Here is a 26151-nt window from a genome sequence, read left to right as displayed (position 1 = left end):
ATAAAAGACTTCTAGAGAGATCACAAGACTACAAAGTCAGTTCATCTGCTTCAGAAAGGTGAATTTTTTTCTTTAAGAAAATTGGAAAGAAATGTCACAATACAGAGAACTTCCTTTATGAAGTATCTGCTGCAGCTTAGAAACAGCAGCACCTCTTCTTTTTGTTCCCATAACACATTCCACCTATAGCACTGACCATGTTGTAACGCAACTGTTTTATATGCACTCCCTTCTCAAGAGCAGAGGTCACACTCTTTTGCATAGCTACAATGTGAACCTGGTTGAAAATATCAGCAGTTATGGATCATGTTTATGGACAGCTGCGGCCACTGACTGCATCTGTGAAATCAGTCAGCCCTGCCTAGATTCCGAGTCTACATCTGTAAAATGAGAGGGTACTACAGGAAGATGGCTGAAGCTTGGTCTGCCCAAAAAACTCCATGGTGCCAAGAGAAGTTACTATTATCATATTTTCATAATCTCTGTCCTAAAATTAAAAATAGCATATGACTTAAGCAGGAATGAAGCCAGCCCTTTACCAAAGGTGATTTTCAAAAAGAAAAATCTATAGAATATTACAAAGGAACAAAGGCTGCTTCTTCTGAGCCTCTGTTTAACAAGATAATTTTTTTAAAAAAAAAGCACAAATAGTAACATCATTTTAAGGTTCATTTACAGGTAAGGAGTAACTTAAAACACTATCTACAGGTCGTAATCTCAGTGTCCTGAAAATATTAAGCCTTCACCAAAATGTCAACAACTATAAACCATGGTTATATTGAATAAGAATGGATGTGGGACTGAGGATCCTGGGTGGGCGTGTGTTACTAAACTAAGGTAGATTTTGTTAACAGAGAAATTGCCTAATACTATATTAAACACATAAAGACACTAATAGCAAAAACCGTTGATGACAAACTGCTTTAAGAAAGAGTCAGCACCCCTTGATGTTAAACACCATATGGTCACGAAACACTGAAAAACAAGTGGGTGTCACTGTCTTTCTGATTGGTTCTGGTATTTCAGTGCCTTTTAATAAAAGAAAAAAAAAACTGTGGAATTAAAATACACTAGGAAATTCTCATTATCTTGGCTATTTGCACGGCACAGCAATTAACTTTACTGATACAACTGTGCTTATTATTAAGACTATATTTTGGAGTTGTGGTTTGGCAAGTTTTATCTTTCAGAAAGTCAGAAAAGTCAAGCACTGTTGCTAAGAGACTTTAAACATTCTTTGTTGTCATTGTAGAACAAAATGTGCCTTCAAGATATGGAGAAGTGCTATGTGGCTTTCCAGGTCTCCCTCCCTCACTTTCCTTCTCTTTTCCATCTACCTCTTGAATCAAGGTATAATCATCAACTCACATATTCACTCCCTGTAGTATTTACTCACAGTCCTGACTTCCTTCCTGGGCTTTACTGTCCATTCCTGTCCGACATCTCTAGCTGGAATACAATAGGCATCTTACTACACTATTAATTCACCTACCCTAAAATGAACTAACTCAAAATGTATTTCTTTTCCGATCTTCTCCATCTCAGGAATCTATCCATATTGCTCAGATCCAAACTTTCTGATCTCTCTCTTATCTCCTCTACCATTTCTGATTGATTTGCAAGTTTTCAAGTTTCATGTGTTCGAATTCCAACCTGTCTCCTGATTGCTTCTTGCCATTGCTGCTAAAGTACCCCAGACTCCCTTCTCTCACCTCTACCAAGATCACATCTCCCTCAGTGGTATCCCTGCTTCTATTCTTTGTCCCTACACACAGCAGCCAAGTTAAACTCCAAAAGAAGTAAATCCAATTAATAGATACCCCACTGCTTAAAACACAACTCTCCCCCATAATTTTCTACCTGAATTTCAATAACATCTGTACTCATTTTTTTTTTTTCTTTTTGAACTATAAACCTCAGAATCACCCTGGGCCTAGCCCATCTCGGGTCTCAGCTTTTAGCTCACTCCCCCTCATTTAACAAGTTCCAGATACACTGATCTCATGTTCTCATTGGTGCCTGTACCATGAATCCCTCCACCTTGAATGGTTTCACCCTAGCTCTTTCAATGGCTGGTTCTTTCAGTGGTTGGGTCTCTAGTCAGATGTTACCCCTGAAAGGTCTGCTCCCTGCTCCAGTTATTCTATATATAATTATATAGGATATTACTAGCTCTCATTTGTTTGTACAATGCTAATTATATTCATGCCTCAGAATGCAAGTGCCTTGAGAGCAAAAATCAGTCTCTCGTATCTACTGCTCTATCAGCAGCAAGTGCCTCAGTGAGCACTCAGTCAGACACACAACTGAGACTCCATGAACAATTTCACTTGATACTGAAAGCATCTGAAAGAACATCTCTGAATTTGTATATAAAGCTTACATAAATGCTCAGTGAAAGAAACTAAGAATTTCTTCTGCCTCTTTTAAGTGGAATCCAGTTTTGGTCATGCATGTGACAAAATATTCCTTCAAGTCTACTTTGAAGGCCAAAACTGGGCTGCAAAAGACAGACTTGGAAAGGTATCTATTAATCAAAAGTAGGGCCCCAAGGTTAGGCATTGAAGTAATAACCACTGAGAAAATAAAATAAGATCTTAAAATACAGTGATTCTATATCATATCACTAATTTTTCCAATTAGATAAGAGATTCCCTAATGGGAGGAAATTTGAAAAAAACAGAGATTAGTGCTAATAATCAAGTAGTAGTTACTCAACAAATAATAAAGAATAAAATTACAGTGAGCTATGGAAAAAAAAGTGTTTTATGTATAACCTTAATTGAACTTTGAACTTTACGTTCTCTTTTTCTGAACTTTAGCCAACTATGGTCCAAGCAATAAATTTGCCAAGCAATAAATGCCTCAATATCAATTGAAGAACCATTACCAATGGTCAATAGGTTAATAAAACACTGTTAGTTTTCTCCTAGTTATTAAGTCTGTACAACTGGTCTCTATTTTTCAATAGTCATGTTTTTTGTTTAAATCATCTAAGATTCTTCTATAAAAAAGTAGCTTCATTTAAAAACTGAATAAGGAGTCCCATCCTTTTAAAAATGTAGATGGTCAACAATTGATCATAAATATATCATGAAGTACAATCCAGAGTGGGAAATAATCAAGATCACTGGACTTTAACATTCTCCAAAAAGCTGCAGGAATGAAACAACACAGCCAAGTGGTGAAACTTGAGTGCTTCTGAGTGCCATTTTAAACAATTCTCAATCTGAAGCTAACGTGTTGATAAATGACAACTGAAAGCCTAAACGATTCTTCATAATTAGAGTTAATGTTTAATTAGAGGAGAACTGGAAAATGCACAAGGTTATAGTCTAGAGTTGCCAAATAAATGTTAGACAACATCCTGACATTTGAAGGTTATGCTATTTGGCAGCATCCTTTAACATCAGAAAAACTATTTTATCATTTAGAACATAAAAAGAGACCTTTAAAAGGCTAATTCCAGTACAATTCTTCCCAGTGGGAGAGAAAAACAGTTTTCAAGTTTGTCTTCTATATCTCCTTCTCTCTTGTCATTAGGTTTGATAAATTTGCTTTTCTGCATTATTTCTTGTTGCAGTCTAAAGCGTACACCTGTGCTCAGTTTTGCCGAAAGGCAGTCACATATTGTGATCAACGATGAAAATCAGACAGGGAGCCAAATTATATTGCTCTGACATCTGTCCCTCCATCTGCTGAGTTTTAACAAACAAGTATAAAGTAAACCTCTGATTATACCAATGCTCTCATTTTACCTATCACTGAGAATAATTTCTGTATGGTCAAGCTTCTAAACGTTCTTAGTTTTATTAAAAACTAAACAGGAGGAAATATGCTAAATGTAATTCACATTCATTCATCATGATTTCTGTATTTTTCTTCCTTAAATGATCAATACACATTGAACAAAATGCTGTTTTCCTAAGTTAGCAAATATTTGTTCTTTCTTAAAAATCGTTTGCTTCCTTAATGCAGAATAAAAATTTCCTGTAATATAATTGCAACATCATTTTCCATGCTGCAGTGTCCAAGGACTTGAGCATGCTTTTTAATTACTTTGAATAATTATGCCCATAAATTATCAATTATTGCTCAATAATAAAACAGAAACTCTATTAGTGCTATTTTTTATTTTTATTTTTCATTTCAAGAGTTGTCAATCGACTCTTAAAGATCATTGGCCTTATGGGATCAAATGTATCTGGAGAAGAAACACAGTCAAGGTTCTTCTTTTGAATTGGATGCTCAGAGGCTTGGGCATGATCTTCTGTGTGCTGAACTAGGGCATAGCTGGGAACTGAACAGAAGCCAAATTTTGTGGCATCGAGCCTGACAACCATCCCACATTTCCCTTGTTCTCAGGAGGCACCACAATGTGAGTAAGAAAATTAATTCTGAAAAGCAAAGGGTTCTCACAAATGCTGGTGTCATCCAGAAACAAGAACTGCACAAAAATGACCATTTTATCTTCAACAACCAACCAACCTGGAGACAAAGAAATCTACAGAAATTTCCAGCCACCCATGAGATAAAAATGTATGCTAAATCCCAGTGATGAAGTTTGCTATTAAATTCTCATTTGCAATTCTGCCTATCCTTACCACCCTTCCTTCTAATTATTGCAATATATAAATATTCCTTTTCTCTCATTCTGGCTCAGAAAGCTCTACAATTTCTATTTTTATTTTTGCCATATGTAGTAGCAGAATATTGCCACAGGGTGGTATACCATGCATATTGAACTAAAGGCTTTTGGAATTCATGTGACAATTACACACTTTTCCAGCTTCATTTAACCAGGAAGCAATGGAATAACTGGCAGCTTTCTGAATGATCAAAATTACAACCAAAATTTTCAATCATGCAGGTCTGCTTGTCTCATATTATGACTGACTGTATTATACTTTGCTAGCTTCCTCACTTTTTCTTCTCTTTAGGCCGTTTTCCAAAACCAGACTAAACAAACAAATTTAAAATTAGGAAAGAAAATGCAAAGAGGAGATTTATGAAGAATATACCCATAGAAACTAAACTACGCAGAAAGAGCTAAGTTCCAATGACAATTTTCAGGAATTATAATCAGGTACCAACATGAGTAAAATGAGTATTTTTATATGATAAATACCCATCTGTTGTCTTCTTTAATTATATGACACAGAATAGTGATAAGATTTTGGTATGTATTTAATCTGTCATATTATTAATTTATTATTAATATTTATTATTATTAATATAACTGATCTAACTCTTTAGTATGATAAAGAATCAAAATCACACTTCAACTTTGAAGTATGTGCAAAAACCACCTTTTCGTTAAGAAATTTTAGGTTAATGAATTAAACTGTTTCAGGAATAAAGGAAAACAATAACTAAATGCTCATGGCTTTAAAAAAAGATGCTAGGTACTTTAAGGCTTACTGTCTAATAGATCAATGCTATTTGCATCATAAGAGAACAATGGAACAACTCATCAATATTTTTTTCATATTGATTTTCAGTTCCATTCTAGAAAATAATTGACAATGGGCGTAGTGACTAAAGCATTTATCTAAAACACAGGGTCGATAGAATGCCATGCTCGGAACTATTTGTTCTGCTATTTCTGCTGATAGCCTGAACTGCAGATCAGTTGGTGACAGTTTTCACTCTTCAGTTTTACTTTGACCCCTGTTCCTTTCCTTTTAAGAGGAAGGAAAAAGAAAACAAAATGTAGCTTTATCTCCTATACTACGAGGAGTGGGAGGCACCTGATCAGAGATCCATCAGGCAAAGTTAAGCCTTAAAATCAAATAAATAAATAAATCCTCTACGATTGGTTAGGTTCTAAACAAAGGTAAGTACTTATGAAATTAGGATACACTTCTGAAAGTGTAGCATTTAAGTGCTGGTGTAACTTAAATGACTTAAAGTCGCTTGCTTTTCAGAGGATATGCTCCTTAAGCAGATGAAACATAGTGCCAGGGTACGTGCCCCTTAGAGCTTAGCTTGCTAGAAATGCTGTTTCTTGGCACAGATACTAGCCCTGGAGGCTGTAGATATGTCTAATTCATGTTCCCTCCTCCTGTTTTATTTATTTATTTTTTATTTTTTTAACCAACTAACATCCCTGATGTATAAAAACTTACGAAAGAGACAGCAATTCTAGTTCACTCTACATCTTAGGTTCAGGTGTTAGAGGTTACGAAAAACCCATATTTGTATCCTTGCAATATACTGAAAGAGTCATATCTTCCCAGAATCAGGCCCTTGAAAATCATTAAGGGTACATAAGTAATCTCTGTCCAATACAAGGGTTCATAGTTTTTAGTCCAGCAGCATATCCTACATTACGTTTCAATGGTCAGTTCAGGTTTGAGGTGAACATTTAATTTACTTTTTATCTTAGGGAGTTAGCTGCTAGGTGTTTGAAATCCTACCTCTCTCACAGGACCTGCCAAGATAGCCTGTTCCGGAACAATCACAGACATATCTGTTCCACCCATCCCTGCACATGCCATTATTTTTGCAAGGATTGCTAAGGCACGGTTTTGCTGTTTCCCTGGAGCAGGAGGGCTTCACTCCAGCGGTACTTTGAACTTCAGCCATTTGTCGGATATCTTTGCTCTGGCCATCAATGAACAAATCCCTGATGCAGCCCACGTAGCCGTAGTTGAGCAGAGCAGTCCACACCTCGGTGGGGAAGACAAGGCCAGCCTTATTTTCTGGCAAGCCCCCCAGGTACAACTCATCATCCAAGTCCAGGATCTCACTCTCACCAGGAGCAGTGTAGGGCGTGCGCAGTGTGTTGACAGAAATGGTACCTGTTGCCAAGACAAGAGAATACAGAGGTTTCCACAGAGCACAAAGTATTTTAATAATTCTTTCTTTCCCTTTTGTCTGCATAAGGGTGAACTCCTTGAGGGCAGATATTTATTAGTTTTCTTTCTATCCCCAAGTGGCAAAGGACCCCACTCTGGTACTTCCAAATGACATTAAGAAGCCTATGTGATTAACTAACTTTCTAAATAAAACAGATTAACTAAAATGGTCCCACTTGATTTTGAGAAAGAAAATCAGATTTTGCAGGTAACCAACTGTGTTTCTCAGACTTCAACAGCTTGGTCATTAGACAAATGCATATATAAAAATACAGAAATTGGTGTTCTATCTCACTCTCCAGAATAAAGTCTGACTCCACTCTGTTAGTTCTTGCTTTCAAAGCTAGTATGTGTCAGCAAATCAAGGAAAGATCTTTTGTCCCCATCTTTAACTGTTTTGATTGGATGCAATGGTTTGACAGATTACCCATGTCTTAAGTTTACTTCCTCATTCCTATCTGTCTGATCTATTGACTGACCTTTATGGTTTGGGTTTCTTTATCCATCATATGGGCATATGCTGTGTGTTAAATGTACCAGTATATGGATTATAACAGGCACTAGATAAGTGATCAGTATAACGTTTCAGTGAAAGAATCAAGTAAAATCAGTTGCTCACTTCTTTTTAAACCAAATTACTTATCTAAGTTGATAAGGTTTTTTTTTTTTTTCCACTTCAAATTTTAGGGAGGAAAAAAACCTATTGGTTTATAAGTATACAGGAATCCATGATCTAAGTGAAATGAACAGGTATTTACCCACATGGGGATATTTGAGGGTCAGGGAAATAAGTGAAATCCATGGAGGGAAAATGAAAGATCGAAAGCATTTCCTGATGAAAACGTAAATGGTGTCAGATTACCAAATATTCTGCAATATTCTATCTCCAGAAAAATTTTTATAAAGATACAAATATGATACCTACACAGGGCACCACATGGACCCATTACCACATTACCCCAGATTTTTTTTTAAGTCTAAATAATAATACAGAAGAGGTAGAGTCTGATGAAAGAGAAGAAATGAACAAAAGTCTAATGCAGACTGCGTTGCTGGGAGAGAGACATTGGGATTTAAGGAGCAAACCCAAGAAAAGCCTGGAGACTGAAGTGTGGCATAAAAATGAGAAGAGAGTGAGGGGGTAAGAAGGTGCAATTTAGCTGCTTCACAGAATTCTTAAGGCCCACTCCGTGTGGGGACTCATGTCTAACTAAGTCTGTGGGGCTGCTGGCCCTACCTTGTGCCCAGGAGTTCCCTCCTCCAGCTGGACTGCATAATGGGATCCGTCTTTGTGAGGGAGAAGGGCACAGAAGCCACTAACGGAGACGGACCAGGCGGCCAAGTCATTAAGGGGACATTTATCTCTCTAGACTTGCACAGAAAGAAATGGAAAAAGCTCCCAGGGGAGGAACACTCAAAGGCATTTCTATTTTGGCTTTCCAATGAGGGGAACATAATAGGGATTTCTGAGGGAGGCAGCAAGACGGGGAAAAGGACAAAGTATTCATTTTTACTGTTCACATTTGTGCCAGTGTCTCGAAGAAAAGTCTCATTCAGAAACATAGAGGCTCCATAAAATCCTACTTAGAATATAAGGAATGTTATTTGGGAAATTAAATATATAATATTAAGAGAGAATGGTGACTCTTTTCTCTTTTAAATAGACTGATCATTAAATGTATTTCTAAATAATAGTTTTATGTACAGTACTATCCAAAATACTTGAGAAGTTAATTATGAGATGGTTTCCTACCCTCTGTAGCATCTAATATAAATTAGAATGAGATGAGAAAAAGTTAGTCATAAGGATAAAAGGAAGGGTGAAGTTTTAAAAAAGCACATATTTACGTTGGAAGCGAAGGACTACATGCAATGAACATAGTGACTTATGTTTTTAAGACAAAAGAGGGAGAAAGGTTACTCTTTTACAATTAGTTCAAGAATGCTTCGTAGAATCAATAGAATCTTCAAGGATTTGATATAAAAGTATGTACCACTGAGAATAGTTATAAGACAGAACTTAGCAAGTAACCATGATAAATTATTACAAGAGTGGGGATATATTTAAAAAATACACATATATATGTAAAATATATACATATGTATATATATATGTAAACTATATATTGTTCCTAATTCCCACTTTATTTTATTTACGGAGCAAACTTGATTCAACTCTGGAAAGAAAAAATAAAAATAAAAAATGCTTGACAAAAAAGGATTGTCCTTATTCAGGATGCTATAATCTGACAAAGAGGATGCTCGGAGGATTCCAGAGACAAGAGAATTGGGCAGCCAGTACATTTTGCTCTTGCCATTCCCTTTGGTGTTCATAGCTCACTGCACTGTGTCCACACTCTCAGGGGCAAACTGCTGCCAGGTATTTCAAAGAGTCATTCATGAACAGTTCAACAATGAGGATGAGAGACTGTGTCTCTTGGGTTTTGTTTATGGTCAGTGCCTGCTTTGAACTAAGTATTGTAAGAAAGTTCAGATGTTTTTATGAATGTACTTGCTGACAAGGACACAGTAAAATACTCCCTATAACTTTGCCATAGATCATTTTTTTGTGATATAATTCATAAAAAACATAGTTTTCATGTTTCAAAGTACCCACCCCCAAAACACACACACTGAAACAAGTTTAACAGAAAAAAATTAACTCAACTGCCTCTAAGATACTCTGATATTTACTTTCTCATTGTATTCTTTTATTAAAATAAATGTAGCAAATTGATTTCAGAACCAACTAATAAGTTGCAACTCATAGTTGAGAAAACAGAGCATATCATATCCACAGTTCCTTAGTGTCCTCTTGAGAGAGAATTGTAGACCTTATGAAGAAAAAAATGACCAAAAAATCAAATACTGTTTTCTCTAATCTAAATGCACTTGGATTTTAGAAAATCTTTTAAAAAGAGATGGAAAATAGCCAAGAGTAGATGTTAATTTAAGTTGGAATAGAAATGATTATTTTTATATTTTGAAGATTTACATAATAAAGACCCTTTGAAATGATAATTACACTTCATTGTTGAGTCAAATTCAAATAGATATTTGTATTTTAACCTGTATGTGTGCAAATGTCCTATACCTATCTAATAAAGGATTTGAATCACACATTTCCTTAATGATTTGACTATGGACATGATTCAAAGGACATACTCAAAAGAGTCATAACAGAATCTGAATGAGTTTAAACCAACTTAACAGAAACATTTGAGCACAGTGAAATTTAAATCTTAAGGTTCCCGAGTGTTCAGTTCATTCTAATTGTGGTATCAAGACAGTGGTTACAAAGAACTCCTCACATGAATATTTAAACCTTGTTCACTGATAATTAAATGCAATTGAGTAGTTAACACAGATGTATATAGCAACAGAAAATGAGAATTTCCCAATGGCCTAAATGAAGTAAACAAATTTTTAAGAAAAAACTAAAACCTGGGAATACTATTGGCTCATCTATCTTGAGTTAATTGTATTTTTAATTATGAATTTTAGCCAGGTAAGCCTCATATCTTGATATGTTTGCTTTGAGATAGTTTGATTAATTCATATACTATACCTTCCACTAAAGTAAATTGTAAGTTTCTAGGAAACTAAATCAATACTTTATAAAAAACATTGTTTTATTTAGGCTGTTAAAATTTGTGGACAGTACTCATGTTTAGGAACTTATTTAGGTTAGTGCTTCATGCCTCAATATTTAAGAATCTAAAGCACCCTGCTATATTATGCTACTTTTTAAAGGAATAAAATTATAGCTATAAATGGTCATATATACACATTTCTTTTATAATTTTAATGTAGAAACCATATTAATTTTACTAACATTTAATCCATTTTTATGACCTAAGCAAAAGAATAAAAAGTTCATAAGTGAAAAGTTGACATATACATTTAAGAATATTCAAAAGCATAAATAATAAATTGTGTAAATTTGTATGCAAACAGGGAAAACTATTGAAAATGCTTATTTTTAAAAAAAAATTTTTGGTTGTAGATGGACACAGTGTATTTATTTTATTTATTTATTTTTAAGTGGTGCTGAGGTTTAAACCCAGTGCCTCACACCTGCCAGTTGAGCACTCTACCACTGAGCTACAACCCCAGCCCTGAAAATGCTCTTAGTTTTAAAAGTAGAAATCAACTTTACAATTTGGAATGATATTGGCAAGCTTTGAGTCCCATCACCCCCATTCAATTTTTCTTGGCTATTCTGTTCCTATAGTTTACAAAGTGACAAGAAACATGGATTGGAGATTTAAAATAAGTTAATTTGGTTTCTGGTTTTAAATTACTAGAAGAGCTTAAATTTCTAGGAAATGAGAGGTAGAAAACAATTTTCTGCAATGGAAAATGATTTTGTCCAGTGAGAGGAAACTCATTTTCATGTTCCAACTCTACAACTAACTAGTCAAGTTTAGCCAAAAAACAAATTCATTAGGCCTCATTGTGGTTTTTATGCAAAATAAGGGAATTGACAAGAGGATCACTGAAGTTCCTTTTTGAAGAAAAATTCTGCAATTGCTGCTTCAAATCATTTATAAGTTAAATGTCAATTTTATCCATTCACAATTCCACTCTACCTCCCACTATACAAAAGAATTACATTCTACAAAGTTAGGTAGAATTCCTATTCTATTAAAAAATTCCAGTAAAAATTCAGAAGTGACAAAAGCAAAATAATACATTAATAATATGATGTGATGCAAAATGCGAAATAAATTTTCTGATAAAATTGTTTAAAAATGAAGAAAACAAAAACATTAACAATAGGGATTTTAGGTTAGGGGATTATGAACTGTTAGTGGGTTTTTTGTTTGTTCTTTGTACTTTTCGTCTTGAAAAACATAATGCTATGTATTAGCATTATAACTAACTGAAATAACTGAAATAAACTTCATTTGAAAATAAAAAGAACAAGCCATCTTTTCTGTTTTCTGCTTTCTTGGATTTACCTTGAGCTGAGAACTTAAGGTAATAAATCTATATATGAAAAAATAAATCTTAGAAGAAACTCTTACAAGTTTGATATCTAGTATTGACCAGAGTAAAAGGGAGAAGGGCACTCCATATACTGTGGATAAGAATGTAAACTGAAATACTTATTAGCAAAATTAACCTATTATTATCTTTTGAAATTAAAAATACAATTAACTCAGTCATTTGGGCTCTCAGAATTTATTCTACAGAATTTCTGACCAATATACAGAAAGACATTATGTATGAGGACATTTATAAATTAATTTAAAACAATAATTTTTTTTAAATAAAAAGTTAAATGGTCACAGACAAAATGATTAAACATTAGTGTTTTCAAACTAAGGAATATATGATACAACTAGAACCAACAGCATAGAAAAAAACTCTCAAGTTTTGCACTCAATAATTGAAAAAGTATAATCTTGTTTATATAAAAAAGCAAATCTAGGGCTTGGGGTTGTGACTCAGTGATATGGTGCTTGCGTAGCACGCGTGAGGCACTGAGTTCAATCCTCAGCACCACATAAAAATAAATAAAATAAAGGTATTGTGTTCATCTACAACTAAAAATGTATTTTTTAAAAAAGCAAATCTATAATTATTTTACATATATAAATATATTTATTATTACATTGATGCCTAGAAAAATACCTAGGAATTTTTCAACACCAAATAGAGTGTGTGATAGAGGGGAAATTATGATTCACTTATGTTCTTGTTGAAATGTCTGAACATTTCACCAATAGCCTACATGTATTGATGTATTAAACACATATCATGTATTATGTACAGGCAGGTACACAAACATGTATTAAACTGTGTATTATGTACATGTGCATATGCAAACACACATACACTTTATACCAGCCTGTATTCACATATGCATTTTAAAAATGATCATACACAATGATGGGAAGTTGTAAATATCTATCAAGTAGCATTTCATAGCAATTGGAAGATTATTTTGAAGAAGTTTCACTGACTTTCCCTCATTATTCCACAGTAAGTAACTGGGGTTGGGTATAGTCAAGTAATGCCATATTTTAAGAGCTGCCACTTAGCCAGGAAAGCTCAAAAAGGAGATTCAGTATATTTACCAGGTTTCATTTCCCAGGGTTTTACTGATATTTACCAAGTCCACAAGTCCAGTTATAAATTATGAATGCCAAGTTACTAATTCTTGATAAGTAACCTATCACAGGATGTGTAATACTTACCATGAAACCCTGTCAATATGGAATGAAATTTATAAAAAAAAATTTATTCATTTATGATGAAAATTTTCATTGTTATAGGAACCAGATCACCCATGAGTATGTAACTGGTCTATTTTCTCCCTTCACTGTATTCAGACTTGTAATGCGTGTTAAACCTTAATCAAAAGAGTGTTTGGGGAAAATGGATTCTGAATAAGGAGAGTACATGAGATAAGGAAATGTACAGTAATATTGCCCTGGGATGGCTGGAAATCCTCACCTCAGTTAAGATGCCCTACCTCCATCCCAATAGTGGACAAGTAGTCAAGTCCCCAGGGCAGTGCTCAGATGGGTATTGACAATGCTTGTCCCTGTAACTTTCTTTTCTTTAGGTATTTTAATATATTTGAGTCCCATAAGCCTGGGGGCCTAGCTAAGATGCCTCTGCATAGCTCTGCTTTGCATCTTAGCTTCTGATTTCATAATCCTAGAAAATAAATTTTGTTACTTACATACTCTTAAGTAAAAAGAGCATACAACTTCATATTAAGCAACCTGAAAAATTACCTTTATACTATAATTGCAACTAGATAAAATATATGTACATATCAACAAAGACTGAATAAATGAATAAAAATTAAAGTATTTTGCATGGAGAAAATAAATGAATCCTTTAAACATGTCCAGAATAAGCAAATATAAAAATTAATTTAATCAAACAATACAAAAATTTTATGCAAAACTGACTCCGTTTGATTATCTGGTCAAATAATTAGTAAATTATTGATAAGGTATTTCAGTCTTTCCATTGATGGGCAGTGGTTTATGGATATGGAAACAAAACAAAGTATATTTCTAAAATGTACTTAAAATTATCTCAATGTAGGCAACAAGTTAGAAGGTAGAAACATGAGAGGAAAATTTACAGTCAGAGGGTAAGTCCAAATCAAGACCTAAACAGAGAAATTGTCTAATGGTTGTTCAAGTAGAAATGCCTAAGTGTGGTGAATCACCAATGGTACACACATAAATCAGTGGTGGTAATAGATAGCTAGAGTACTGCTCACATCAAACAGTGATTACTACAAACCTCTAATTATGTGCTCTGGAGAGAGCCTTGTGCTTTTCCCACTATAATTTCTAGTTCTTAAACTGGAACTCTATGACTTCAATTCAAATCTCAATGGTTTCTTAGCTGTTAAATGTAGGCTTACCCATGAATAACTGCTGATACAATCTGCTGTACCCTGCTGTACACAAGCAGAACATGACAAGAATAATGAGTTTTCACTTTGATTTCAATGTGTAATGATAGTTTGCAAAAAAAAGAAAAAAAATGACTGGCAGTTTACTATAAAAATACTTGAGAGGATATCCTTGACTGAGCCAAAGAGCTTAACACAAATTTAAACAGTATTTCTGCCCAAGAAAACAGTCATTAACCTCATCCTAATTGTAGCACAATTCACACTTTAAATACCTGGTCAACTACTTTGTGTTGGGGTTGGAACCAGAGGAGAGGGAAAAAGGAAGTCTGGAAAAGGAGGAGGGACTGGTAAAATATGCATGCTTAAATCCTGCAAAGTTGGCAAGAACAATGAGCCTCTTCAATTGTATTTATTAACTGAGCAACTTAGCGTTTTGCTGTTAGTAGCTAAGCTATCTACAGAAGATACCTACTTTTCAGAGCATGTAAGTTTTCTACTCTGATCTTAGAACTAATTCATGCCCGCACTTTGTATGGTTCTTCCTTTGCCAATTTAGTGCAAGATCTGAAATTGCAATTTATGAATGGCTCTGCCCACTTGGCCTCCCGTGACACTGGTCCTGGATGGAGAAGGCAATGAAAGAAGGCTACATTGTGCACAGAAACAACTGTGGCCAAAGAGTGTTGAATGAAGTGTGGGAACCAAGTGCTTCTCTCTTTCCCATGTTTCAGAACAGAAGAAGGGACACAGGTTAAAATTATTCAATACGACCAATTTTACCCCAAATGAGGAAGTTCCAGAAAAGTGTACAGATGAAGACAAGATTTCTTATTGAATAAAGGGTTCATATACCCTTCATAGTGAACAAAAGACCAAAGGACAGACCATTAGAAAGATAACTGGCCTGGGAGATTATCTTCCTTGTCACTAGCATGCTTCCTGTGGCTGCATATCCCAGTCCTCAGAAGGGAGGTGACATCTTCCTTCTTGGTTACTTCTCCTTCTACCTACATGTTTGTCAAATGATATACGGATCTCACAAACAAGCAGAAAAAGAAGCCCTGTTCCATAAAGCTTGCCATTTTGGTACCAGGCTTATAAACTTCTCTAATGATTATTTACCTTTCTCAGTGTATTATTTCACATATTTGGGCAAGGAGGATGGCATTGTATTTGTGAAAGGACATCATCTACTAACCTTTATTATATAAACTACTTTCAAGAAGCAATACAATTTGAGCACATTTTTTTTTTTTTTACATTTTAAAAAGTTGCATTTACATGTAAAAAAGTACTATTATTCTTCAAATTTAAAAATGATGCTACTATTTTCATTAGTTGTTTGGCACTGTGTTATCCACCTGTGTTTAGCATATTTGTTCCTTTTCTTAAACAACAACAAATATATAGAGAATTACTACTATGTCCAAGAAAGTATCAGAAACTGTAGATATAAAAATAAATCAGGTACTCTTTCTCAAAGATAGATTTCCCTCAACTCTTTGAATAATATTAAAATTTCAGTTATGTCCACCAAATCTTAATTAAACTACATCTCTGACCAAGATAACCAATAGTTGTATCAGCTTGTATCAGATTAATTATCATTGCTTCATTATATTCCTACTTAATTAGTATGGTCAACTGAAATGATCACAAACAGAAAGAGTAACTCAGGTTTGTGCTCCCTGTACTTTGATAGCAGAGGTAATGTGGTTTTTAAAAATGTTTTCAAATATTCAGCTAAGGAGTATCCCAGGGAAATCAACAGCTATATCCTTCATCATAAGTGAGAAAGTAGCCACGTTGCCCTTCTGCCATAGCTGTGCTTTTTATCTGTTATATGAAAAATAATTTACATGTACCCTCTCAATATAACTGGTATGGAAATGGGTAAAATGAACTATTGCTTGAAATGTTTCTTAATTTTAACAGAACTATGAATCTTAGCATGACACCAGCTAAAATCAGAAATATTCTTTAAGGAAAATAAAAACTGGCATAGTCATTCATTCAAGTTTTAAAAGGCTGTTCTATACCAAACCAATGCAATGTGCAAATATAGGACTTAATTAAAATATTATATATAAAATATTAACAGCTGCAGCTATTAAAATTACATTAAACTCCTTGAGCTAGGCCAACATAATATGAGTGTGCTTTTCTTTATCTCTCTCTCTCTCCTCTTTTCAATTTAGTAAAGGGCAGAATTTGGCTTAGTGAATGAATTTTGGTTTTTATATTGTTTGTTCCAATTCACTAATCTAAAATTTTAATTACATAAAAGTATTTTACCATGAAAACACCACCAAGCATAGTAACTTAACCTTTCCATGGGATTAAAACAAAAATCATGCTTTTCTTTTTAAGATTGTGAATAAAACTTTCTTAGAGCATATTTCTGTTCTTCCCATATAGAAATGAACTTTGTAAATTAAAGTAGATATTATCTGCTTTTGACCTTTTCTAATGAAGTTGTAAGTAGAGTAGGTAATAAACTATTGGTAGTTTGGATATATTAAAGTGCTTAAACAGAAGAAAAATTATATATTTTTCATCTTAAAGGCTAAAGTATTTATCTGGCAACTGCTTTGCCACTTTCTCCTTACAAGGCACTTCAGTAAAAAACTTAAATTGTTTTTCTTCTATGTGTATGTGTTTATGTGCATGTGTGATTGATGTGTGTGCATTTACCTAAATATATCTATACACACATATAGACATACATATAATTCACACAGAAAGAAGACTGGAAAGAAATGTCCAAAATCATAAACCATTTCTATTAAATGAATAAGAGATAGTTTTATGCTTTACATTCTTTTGTATTTAATAATGATTTGGCATTAACCATGCATTACTTTCATATCTGTAGAAAATACCTAATGAATGAAATATAACTGGAGTTTGGTATTTTTTGCTTTTTTGAACTTTCAAAAGATGCTCACTGATTTTGATATATTCTATTTTAAGCTGTTAGAAAATCTGAGAAAATTATTTCCTATTAAATGTTGTTTTCAAAATTTTATTTTACATGTATATCTTAAGTCCAATTATACCATCCATAGGCTAATATTTGAAAGTGCTAGATTAGCCCTGCATCCACCCTCCTTTAAATTCTTGCTTGAAAGTTCTTAAGTAGCAAATCAGTTGTAACAAGGGCAGAGAGACTGGAGGGAGCCAGAAGGAGGCACTCTATTATTATATTTCTGCATCAAGAACTTTTTTCAGATTAATCAGAAGAAAACAAAGAGGAATCCAGAACCTTGCAGACTTCTCTATAAAACTGAGAAAATGGAGGAGGACTTTTCTAGAGAGAAGAATCAGAAATAGAGTTTTCGAGATACCTGCGGAGCAGAGCAATGAGTTCTGTCCTTCCTTCTACTCTTCCAATTCTTATTTTTTCTATTTCTTTATTTTACTGCATGAAAAAGATATTTCTTGGAGGGCAGATACAATATTCTTCATCAATAAACATGGAGAAAAGCATGGATAATAGGGATATAGAAAACATTTCGACTTCAGAGAAACCAAAGTCAATGAGTAGAAAGAGAGCTCCCGCCCAGAAGGATGGGAGGAAATGAAGGCCCAGGACTTTAGCATGGCCCTTCTGAAACAGGATGGTCATCACAGATTATTGGTTCTGAAAGAAGCACCAGGTGGCATCTGGTGTGTAGTTCCCAAATTTGATGAATCATCAGTCATCTGGAAAGCTTTGTAGAAATATTGAATCCTCCCTGTCATTGTGGATTGCCTGTCACTGGGTTTGGAAGGGGACTTTCCCAACTTTTGTTTTATAGATTAAGAAATGTGGACCCATTAAAAAATGCCTTAGCCAAGTTTACATTGCTATTTAGAAGAAAATCCAGAGTAGGGTTTTAATATTTAAGCAAATGAAAGAGTTGGGGGAAAATGGAGGAGGGGAGCGTATAGGTCTAAATTCAGATACCTTCATGATGATGTAATTTGATTTTTAAATAAGGAAGGACAATAAAGGCAATACATGAAGAGCTTAAAAGAAATATTATCTAGTAGTACCTAAAACAGACATTTCTTTTTTGTTTCTTTCTTTCTTCTCTACCTTTCTTTCTCTTTCCCTCCTGTTCTCCCTTCCCGTCTTCCTTCTTCTTATAAGGATTTCCACAAATATTCTTTCCTCTGCCTGGATGATCCTTTTCATTCAAAGTGCATACTAGTCAAAATCTATTCTCCCTAAGCAACTACCTAATTTCAGTATAAATGTAATTATTTCAGGGAAATTTTCCCCGTCACTCTCATCCTCCCTTCTTTGAGAAATAAAGGGAAACAGAAGGAAGCCAGAGGAACAAAATCCTGCTGGTAGAATTTCAAAGTCCAAAGGGAGGGTATGTGGAAGGCATAAGAGCTCTGAATCTACTCCATTAGATTAAAGCATTTTCAATAGATCCTCCTGGGATAAAAGTGTGCTGTACCAAAGTAAAGATTTTACATGTGGATCACTCCAATATTTTGGTAGTTTATATTTGCCAGTTCAGGTACCTCCAAATGTCCAATGACATAAGATATATTTGAGAATACAAGAATCCTGAAATTTGTCATTTGCCAAGTTCAAGAGTAGATTTCTTGCAAGAATTGGCACTTAATTACCCAATATATGTTCACTTAAGAAACTACTCTAGAAGCCATTTGAGCATTCGACTTTTGATGTGCAACTATGATTAATTAGTTCCTTCTGAGTTTGGTGGGATATTTCAGCAGATAAACAGTATAGAAAAATGATAAATTACCTGACCGTCCATCTCTTTGGAAGTCTACATGATACCATTCTCCATCATTCACTTTCTTCTGCAGGGCTTTTATTTTTATGGTACCTGACCCCATGTCCAAGAGGAGGTAGAGGTGGCCATCCAGCATCTCAATTGCAAAGAAGTCAACCTTTATCATCTGTGGGTGCTTGGCATCTTTTTGATGTCTTGGCTTGCCATGGCTGAATAAAATGAGGCCATTTGGCTCTGTTGTACGGAAATCAAAGGATATGGAGCCTGTTTTCTTTGCATTCCATTTAGGCAAAGAGATGAAAGATTCTGGAGTTTCAAAAGTGATTGGGTCCAAAGTTGCAACATTTTCACATTTAAATGCCACGACTCCATGGATCTTCATCTTAGGATCTCCTTGCTTGGCAAGTCGAGATAATTCCAGCCTTACATCATTATTTTTATACACAACCTGTGGGTAGAGAATAGCAGTGAGAAAATAGATTTCATATTTTAATATCTGGAACTTGTTATTAGCTCATGTAACTTGTAAGTACATGATAAAAAGCCCAAAATACTAGTTAATTTTGTTCTATAAAGAAGTCTTTTTCAAACAAATAAAATTCAAGTATCAACTCACTGGACATTAATTTGATTTCGATAGTATACGTGCTAGTATGGGCACATAGACTGCCTTAAATATTTGTGCAAAGAGTTTTAAATAACTATGCAATATTTAAATAAACACTTAAGTTTATTAAAGGTAGTTGTTTTATTAGTTGACTATTATACTTTTAAAATTAAGTATGAGTATTGAGATGATTTAGTTTTTCCATCACTTAAGCATTTGAAGTAGGATTTTAAAAAATATACTTGTCCCCTAAAGTATAGACCTTTCTAGTGTCTATATTTTAATCGTGCATATTTACTTTGTAAGATAATCACATAAAGTTGAGGTGTTAAGCAGCCTGAAATTTCTCAGAAAAATCCATGAAACATAACTAAGATGTGGAATGCCCTTTGCTATCCTTCCATGAGTTGATAACTGACTCCTGTTAGATAACATGGACCACCATGCGTGGAATGTCCTGTTTACTCTAAATCCATTCAACCTATGTGCTCCTCCTGTTTCATTTTACTTTTAATTTCTTTAAATGCCAAGTGAGGTTTTTCTGGTATGCTCATTTTCTAAGGCACTTCATCTAAAGTGGCTGGGCAGTTCTGAATGTTTGATGATAGTCCGAGGGTTCTATGAAAATCCAAATAAGATATTGGGTAAAGTCACTGGCAGAGCTCACCTCATGCATCTGTTATCACATCAAGTTTAATAAATGTATAGGTATTTTGACATAAGGAAAAAGAAAATATGGTATCATTTCTCTATAAAATGCATAAAGCAGATGATAACATTTCTAAAACACATGGCCCATATTGACTTAAGGGTGAATTATTCATGTCCAGATAACTTGAAATTATTTTAAGAAGTGACTGAAAATTTCACATTAATGTGGCTGTGAATAAATAAATCTGTTTATCCATATATAAAAATATATTTATATGACAGGAAAAATAAAACTGCCTGTATCTGATTGACTAATGCTATGATGTCAATTGAATCATCACAGTAATGTATCTTTTAAACCTGTGGCCAGTTGAACCAAGAGACATGATTTCTTTTAGCTCAAGCTGGTGAACTTCTTATTATGATTTGTTAGTGGAAGTTTTATTTTTCAGAGTGATTAAGAGGGCAAGCTCTGGTACTGGGTTCCTTAAACTCAAATTCTGGCTCCAGCATTACCTAGCAGTATGATCTCTCAAACCTAGTTTTTCTTCCTTAAAGGGAACTAACACTATGCAGGATGATTATAACTATTACATAAGAAAATGCATGTAAATGAGAAAAATCACTTCAAGGCAGTCAATCCAATGCCAAAAGCATTATAGCTTTTCTATAAATTTCAACCACATCAAACTACATGTTATTTTATCATTTTATCATACTCTAATAGAGATTTGGGTTCTAAATTTATTCATTATAGGAAAATGTTTAGAAAATAAGCCCATATTATATAATTGTTTTTTATACTTGATTTGCATCCAATAAATGGCACATCTATCCAGTGCTAAGCCTGTGGTTTCAATTTTTCTTAATCTTGAAGAAGGATTATTGTAAAGAACATGGTATCTCATGTTCTTTGAATAAATATGTACAATGACTTAACGAGCATCTATTGACAACAAAGGAAAAGAAAATGAACTTAAGCAATAACAAAAAAGGAATTACATTAATTCTTACGAATACTGTCTTGAAAAGAGAAAAGAGCTATTAAGCCTGAGGAAAGTTGATTTAGGACTGCCTTTCTCTGGAGATCTATAGAAGTGGAGAAAATGCTTTTCATGGATGATTTTCCAAGTTATAACCTCTTCCCATGATTTTCATGCTACCCAATGCTATAATGTTTTCTTTTTTTCATTTTTCCTGGTAGTTTATATTTTAATATTTAGAGAGATTTTGGACACATATTTTAATAAGGAATGCATATTTTCTGGCTCATATGATGCAAATGCTTCTGTTGAACAATGCTAATACGCTGCCCACGCAGTCAAACCACCTTTATAGAAATGGGAGTTTCTGACATGATAAAGTAGGTGTATGGCGAAATATATTTTCTCATGAATCCAACATCAGTCACTACAAAGTTGAAGGATGTGGGGTTAGGGCAACTGTGAGCGGATTTCAGTGAGAGATTTATCATCATCTTATGAGTGAATTGGGTGTCTTGGTGATGAGACCAAGCCCAACCTCCAACCCCAGTCCCAAGAAACAAATCTCCACCAGAAGCTATGCTTTATGCAGGCAGGAACCATTTGTGACCAAGATCAGTGCCTGGCACAGAGAAGACAATAAATATTTGTTAAGAGTTGAATAACTTGCTTACTTTCTAAACCTAGTGCTCAGATTATAGACAAATAAAAACAACAACAATAATTTAAGCATGTAGTTAATATGTGACAGAATGCAGTACTTTGAACCAATCTCACAACTTAATTGCTATTTTATGGCTCTTTCTCTAGGAGAATGTGAAAAGGTCTGGGCATATCCAGTTTCCAAATGACAAGTTGCCTATACATGAGGAAACCTCATGTTCAAATTCATTTTGTGGGGTGTGAATCACTTTTAGAGTGATTAACTCCTGGGTTAGACCTCTCCAGGGGTGGAATCATTTTCTGAGAACTATCTTGAGGAGAAGCACAGTGTATATTTTTTTCCTCCCCATTTTGTATTAATTGAAAGGATACTCTAGAAAAAAGAAACAATTTTGGATAGATAGGCATGTAGTTCTCAATTGACACTACTACTTCATCTGACCCAGATTTCATAATTACTCTTCATATCTAAAGTTAGACTTACTCTTAAAATGACCTGAATCTAGTTCAGTTAGAATAATGAATAGCTGTAAGTATTTTGAATCTTCCTAAAATTCATGTGTAAGCTATTTTTGCTTCTAACATTGTAGTACTCAATCATGGGATTACTTTATACTTATCCATACACTTTTTTTTCTTATTTAGAAAGTCACAAAAGTTTCACTTTTGAGCAAATCTATATATTCTATTAACCTAGCCACTGGTGATATTATTGCATACTCATTTGGATCTGTTTATAGAATCAAGGTTTCTTTTGGGATAATTGACTTTTTTAAAGCAATTTAAAATGTTTAATTTCACTTCCATGCTTCAAGAATTTCCATCATAAGTATCAAAGGAATAGAGACATAAAATGTGCTTTCAGTTTTTTCAGTGTTTATTAGTTTTTGTTTTCAGTCACCATAAAATTTCAATGTATTGTTATGACTTTTTTTTCCTTTTCCTTCAACATTTGTTATGACTTTGAAAATGTCCCTTCAACTTTGATAGGCAAGAATAAGAATAGGAAGTAACTGGTTGTGTTTCTACTCTCCTAGGCTAGACATTTGAGATAGACACTCACTAACTATCATACTTGGTCTTGATAACAACCCTGAAAACAGGACAGTACAGGACAAACAAGAAAGTTACAGGATACAAGTTACAGGTTTCAGAGTTTGTATGAAAACTTGGTTTAATTTGAGCAGTAATTATCTAAGCCAAATTGCCCAAACCCTGTATATCTCAGTTTTCTAATTTCTAAAAGTGATATCTACAAAGGACAGGTGTATCCTATCTATGAATTCTTGAGTTTATTTTCCCATACACCATGTGATTTGGGGCAAAGGTAAAAGCCCCCTATTGTTCTTTCCCTTTTTCTGACTTTTTCCAGTTGTGGTTTTTGATGGCGATGTATTGTTCTCTAGTGTGAGATATATTGCGACATTAATCCAGAAAAAGAGAAATCCATTGCATCTTAAGTGCCTCAAGGATTAAATCTCTCTAAGGGTTGTGGAGATGGTATTGAAGCACTGGTGGCAGACATATAAGGCTCTTCCTAAAGAGTGGGAGTACACAAAATAAGTATTTCAGTGAGAAAACATTTGCCACTCAGATAATGATTTTTTAAAATAAAGATATGCATCAGTCTAGAAGTTTCAGCGAGACTCCTGAATTAATTAACACCCATGGATCCAGGTTTTTCATACCTTAACTATGACAAGCCATGGGATGGTGAAATGAGTACTAAATTTAGAGTCAAGGAGCCATTCAGATATTCAGAATTCATTATGAACATCCCTGTAACAGCATGAATGGCTCATTTCAATCTGCCTTGGCTTTCTCTTCCCTACTTGGAAATGATAACATATAAGGTCTAAGGATCAGGTTCTCAAGTCAGATTTCAGAGGAAACTCTAGTTCATCCATTTGCAAACCTGTCACCTGGTACAAGTTTCCTCAACCTTGCCAAGGCTCAGTATTTTATCTGGAACATAGGATGATAATATTGACCACAGTAGGGTTATTGGAAAAAATAAAGTATATTTCAATTAAAGTGCTAAGAATGGAAGACCTGCACAGAGCAAACAATCTAGCAAATATTAGCTGCTTATATTAATGTTGTTATTGTTGTGAGAGATAATATTATTATTCTTATATTGAATTAAGGGAATTGCATAATCTAATTGTCTTAACGAGGATAACAGTTAACAAGGCAAACAGTTGATTGCTCTGTGTTTTAAAGGAATTACAGTGATGAGACCTGCACAGCAGTTTGAGGTACACTGTGAGTTTTCTCTGTAAAGTTACTTAGCCTGGAAACAAATACATGTACAGAGTAGGTAGACTATACTGGGAGTTTGTTTACTCTCATTAACTGGTTTCTGTGCCATCTAACAACAAAAACTGCCAACAAGACCAAAACGATTCATAAGAATTAGTAAGAGCTATCAGTTCATTTTCTATTAGATCCTGTTACAAGAGTTTTATATGTATTAATGTGTTAGGTAACATTATTCCATTTTATCAAAAAACATGTGGAAGCACAAATAGGGAATGTCTTTATCATGACTATTTCTAATAATGTTTGAATAGCTAATGATGCAAATTTTGAACTGCTTTAGCAGAAAATCTCACTTAGCATTTGATAGCAGTTGCTAAGTAGATTTACAATCAAACAACTGTTTGCAATCATGCAAAAGGATGACCTTGCTCTGAGTTACAAGCTTTGTTTCAAAAAACTCATTATTGTTCCTTCCATCTGCCCTTTTTAAAATATCTCTAAGTGAATCAAATATCACAATTTATCAGAAGAATTTATAATGTGCCTATCAATTAAAATGTCTCTTCAAGTTCAGTTTAAGAGGGGTTATTTGTTTCCACAATGATCACGTAGTTTTTTTAAAGTTAGGCATGTCACCTAGGAGGTTGCAGATATATCCTACAATTTTATGAGGTTTAAGACTTATTTAAGAGAGCTGCTACTTTAGTTTTTATTTTTGTTTGTTTGATATAAACAATAATTTAGCTCTATTAAAATCAAGTGAAAATATTTTTTCAAATGGCTGAATTCAATTCAATTTTTTTCTCCATCTGTAATCATTCTAGCCATCATCTCTTTGCAGCAGTACATTTATTTCAAAATACAACCAAAAGCAAGCCTATAAGTGAAAAGTACAAGGGATACTCCAAGTAATTTTAGCAGATCAATTGTATTTGTTTTGGTATGACCTAAGGAACAACTTGGAAAAGGAAATAAAATGAATTTCAGCTTTCATTCCAACAGTATTAATTCATTTATTATTTTGAAATGATTTTTCAATGCCTGACATGTTTGATTCATTCATAAGCACTTGCTAGGCACATACTAACACAGTGCTTACAAAAATGCAATTGTAGTTACTCCTCTGTGCATATGTCCAATCCAGTAACACATGATCCACTGAGAATGGAACAGTTTAGTTTCTCTTAAATATTTACTATTGATAAATATATTGGCAATATGTAAACTATATGTGGTACACATTTACCAGATATAAATGTTTATACCTATGTCAAACCTGATGACATCGAGGTCTATAAAATATGCACATATTACAATATATGGTATAACTCTCAATGGATAAGTAGATAATACATAAAATATAATGTATACCATATATAACAAATATAAATGTACACAAAATAATACCTGATAATTAAAAATTTAGAGAGAGCTTAACTAAAATATTCAGATGGTCTTACTTACTTGGTATCACAAATGTCTTAGACTAAAAGCACATTTTAGCATTTGTGAGGTTTGCACAATCTGAAGGTAGAAAGAGCTATAGCCAAAAAACAAAAACAAAACCCAAAAAAACCTAAAATGGAACAAACCAGATTATTCTTTTATGATTAAATGGAGGTGGAAAATTAAACATTTTTCTCTCTGTTTCTGCCACCATGAAGAGATAAGTATAGAAGAAAAGTAGAGGCAGGTGCTAACTTTTTTTTCCTTCAAATCATTACACTCATTGTTACCCTGTTTCCCATCTAAAATCAAGTTTCTTATGTCATTCACTTTCTTACACCAAGGGGCTAGCAAAGAACCTGCTTCCAGTAAAAACATAGGAAAAGATGAACCTAACTGACAAGGGGTCAGTGTGGTGTAAGCTCTTCTGGGAATTTCGCACCACAAAAGTTTTCATCTGTAGTTGGAACGTACCCAGCTGAGGCACGCATGCACCCAGTGTAGCGCATACTCTGCAGAGTAGACTAGA

The 26151-nt window shown here is 34.1% G+C and overlaps 1 protein-coding gene across 34 annotated transcripts in view; it reads right to left on the bottom strand.

Moving 5' to 3' along the window:
• Window positions 1–26151, bottom strand: part of Nrxn1 (neurexin 1) — a 1060789-nt gene that overhangs the window by 578723 nt on the left and 455915 nt on the right. For all 34 annotated transcript variants that reach the window (XM_047521996.1, XM_047521998.1, XM_047521995.1 and 31 more), the window contains 2 exons: window positions 19020–19458; window positions 6420–6803 (listed from right to left, as the gene is read on the bottom strand). In XM_047521996.1, coding sequence (XP_047377952.1) covers window positions 6420–6803; window positions 19020–19458 — 823 coding nt within the window. The remainder of the gene's footprint in view (window positions 1–6419; window positions 6804–19019; window positions 19459–26151) is intronic.

Source organism: Sciurus carolinensis, chromosome 13, assembly GCF_902686445.1.
Source record: "Sciurus carolinensis chromosome 13, mSciCar1.2, whole genome shotgun sequence".
Taxonomy (NCBI): domain Eukaryota; kingdom Metazoa; phylum Chordata; class Mammalia; order Rodentia; family Sciuridae; genus Sciurus; species Sciurus carolinensis.
This window is presented reverse-complemented; position numbering and strand designations above follow the sequence as displayed.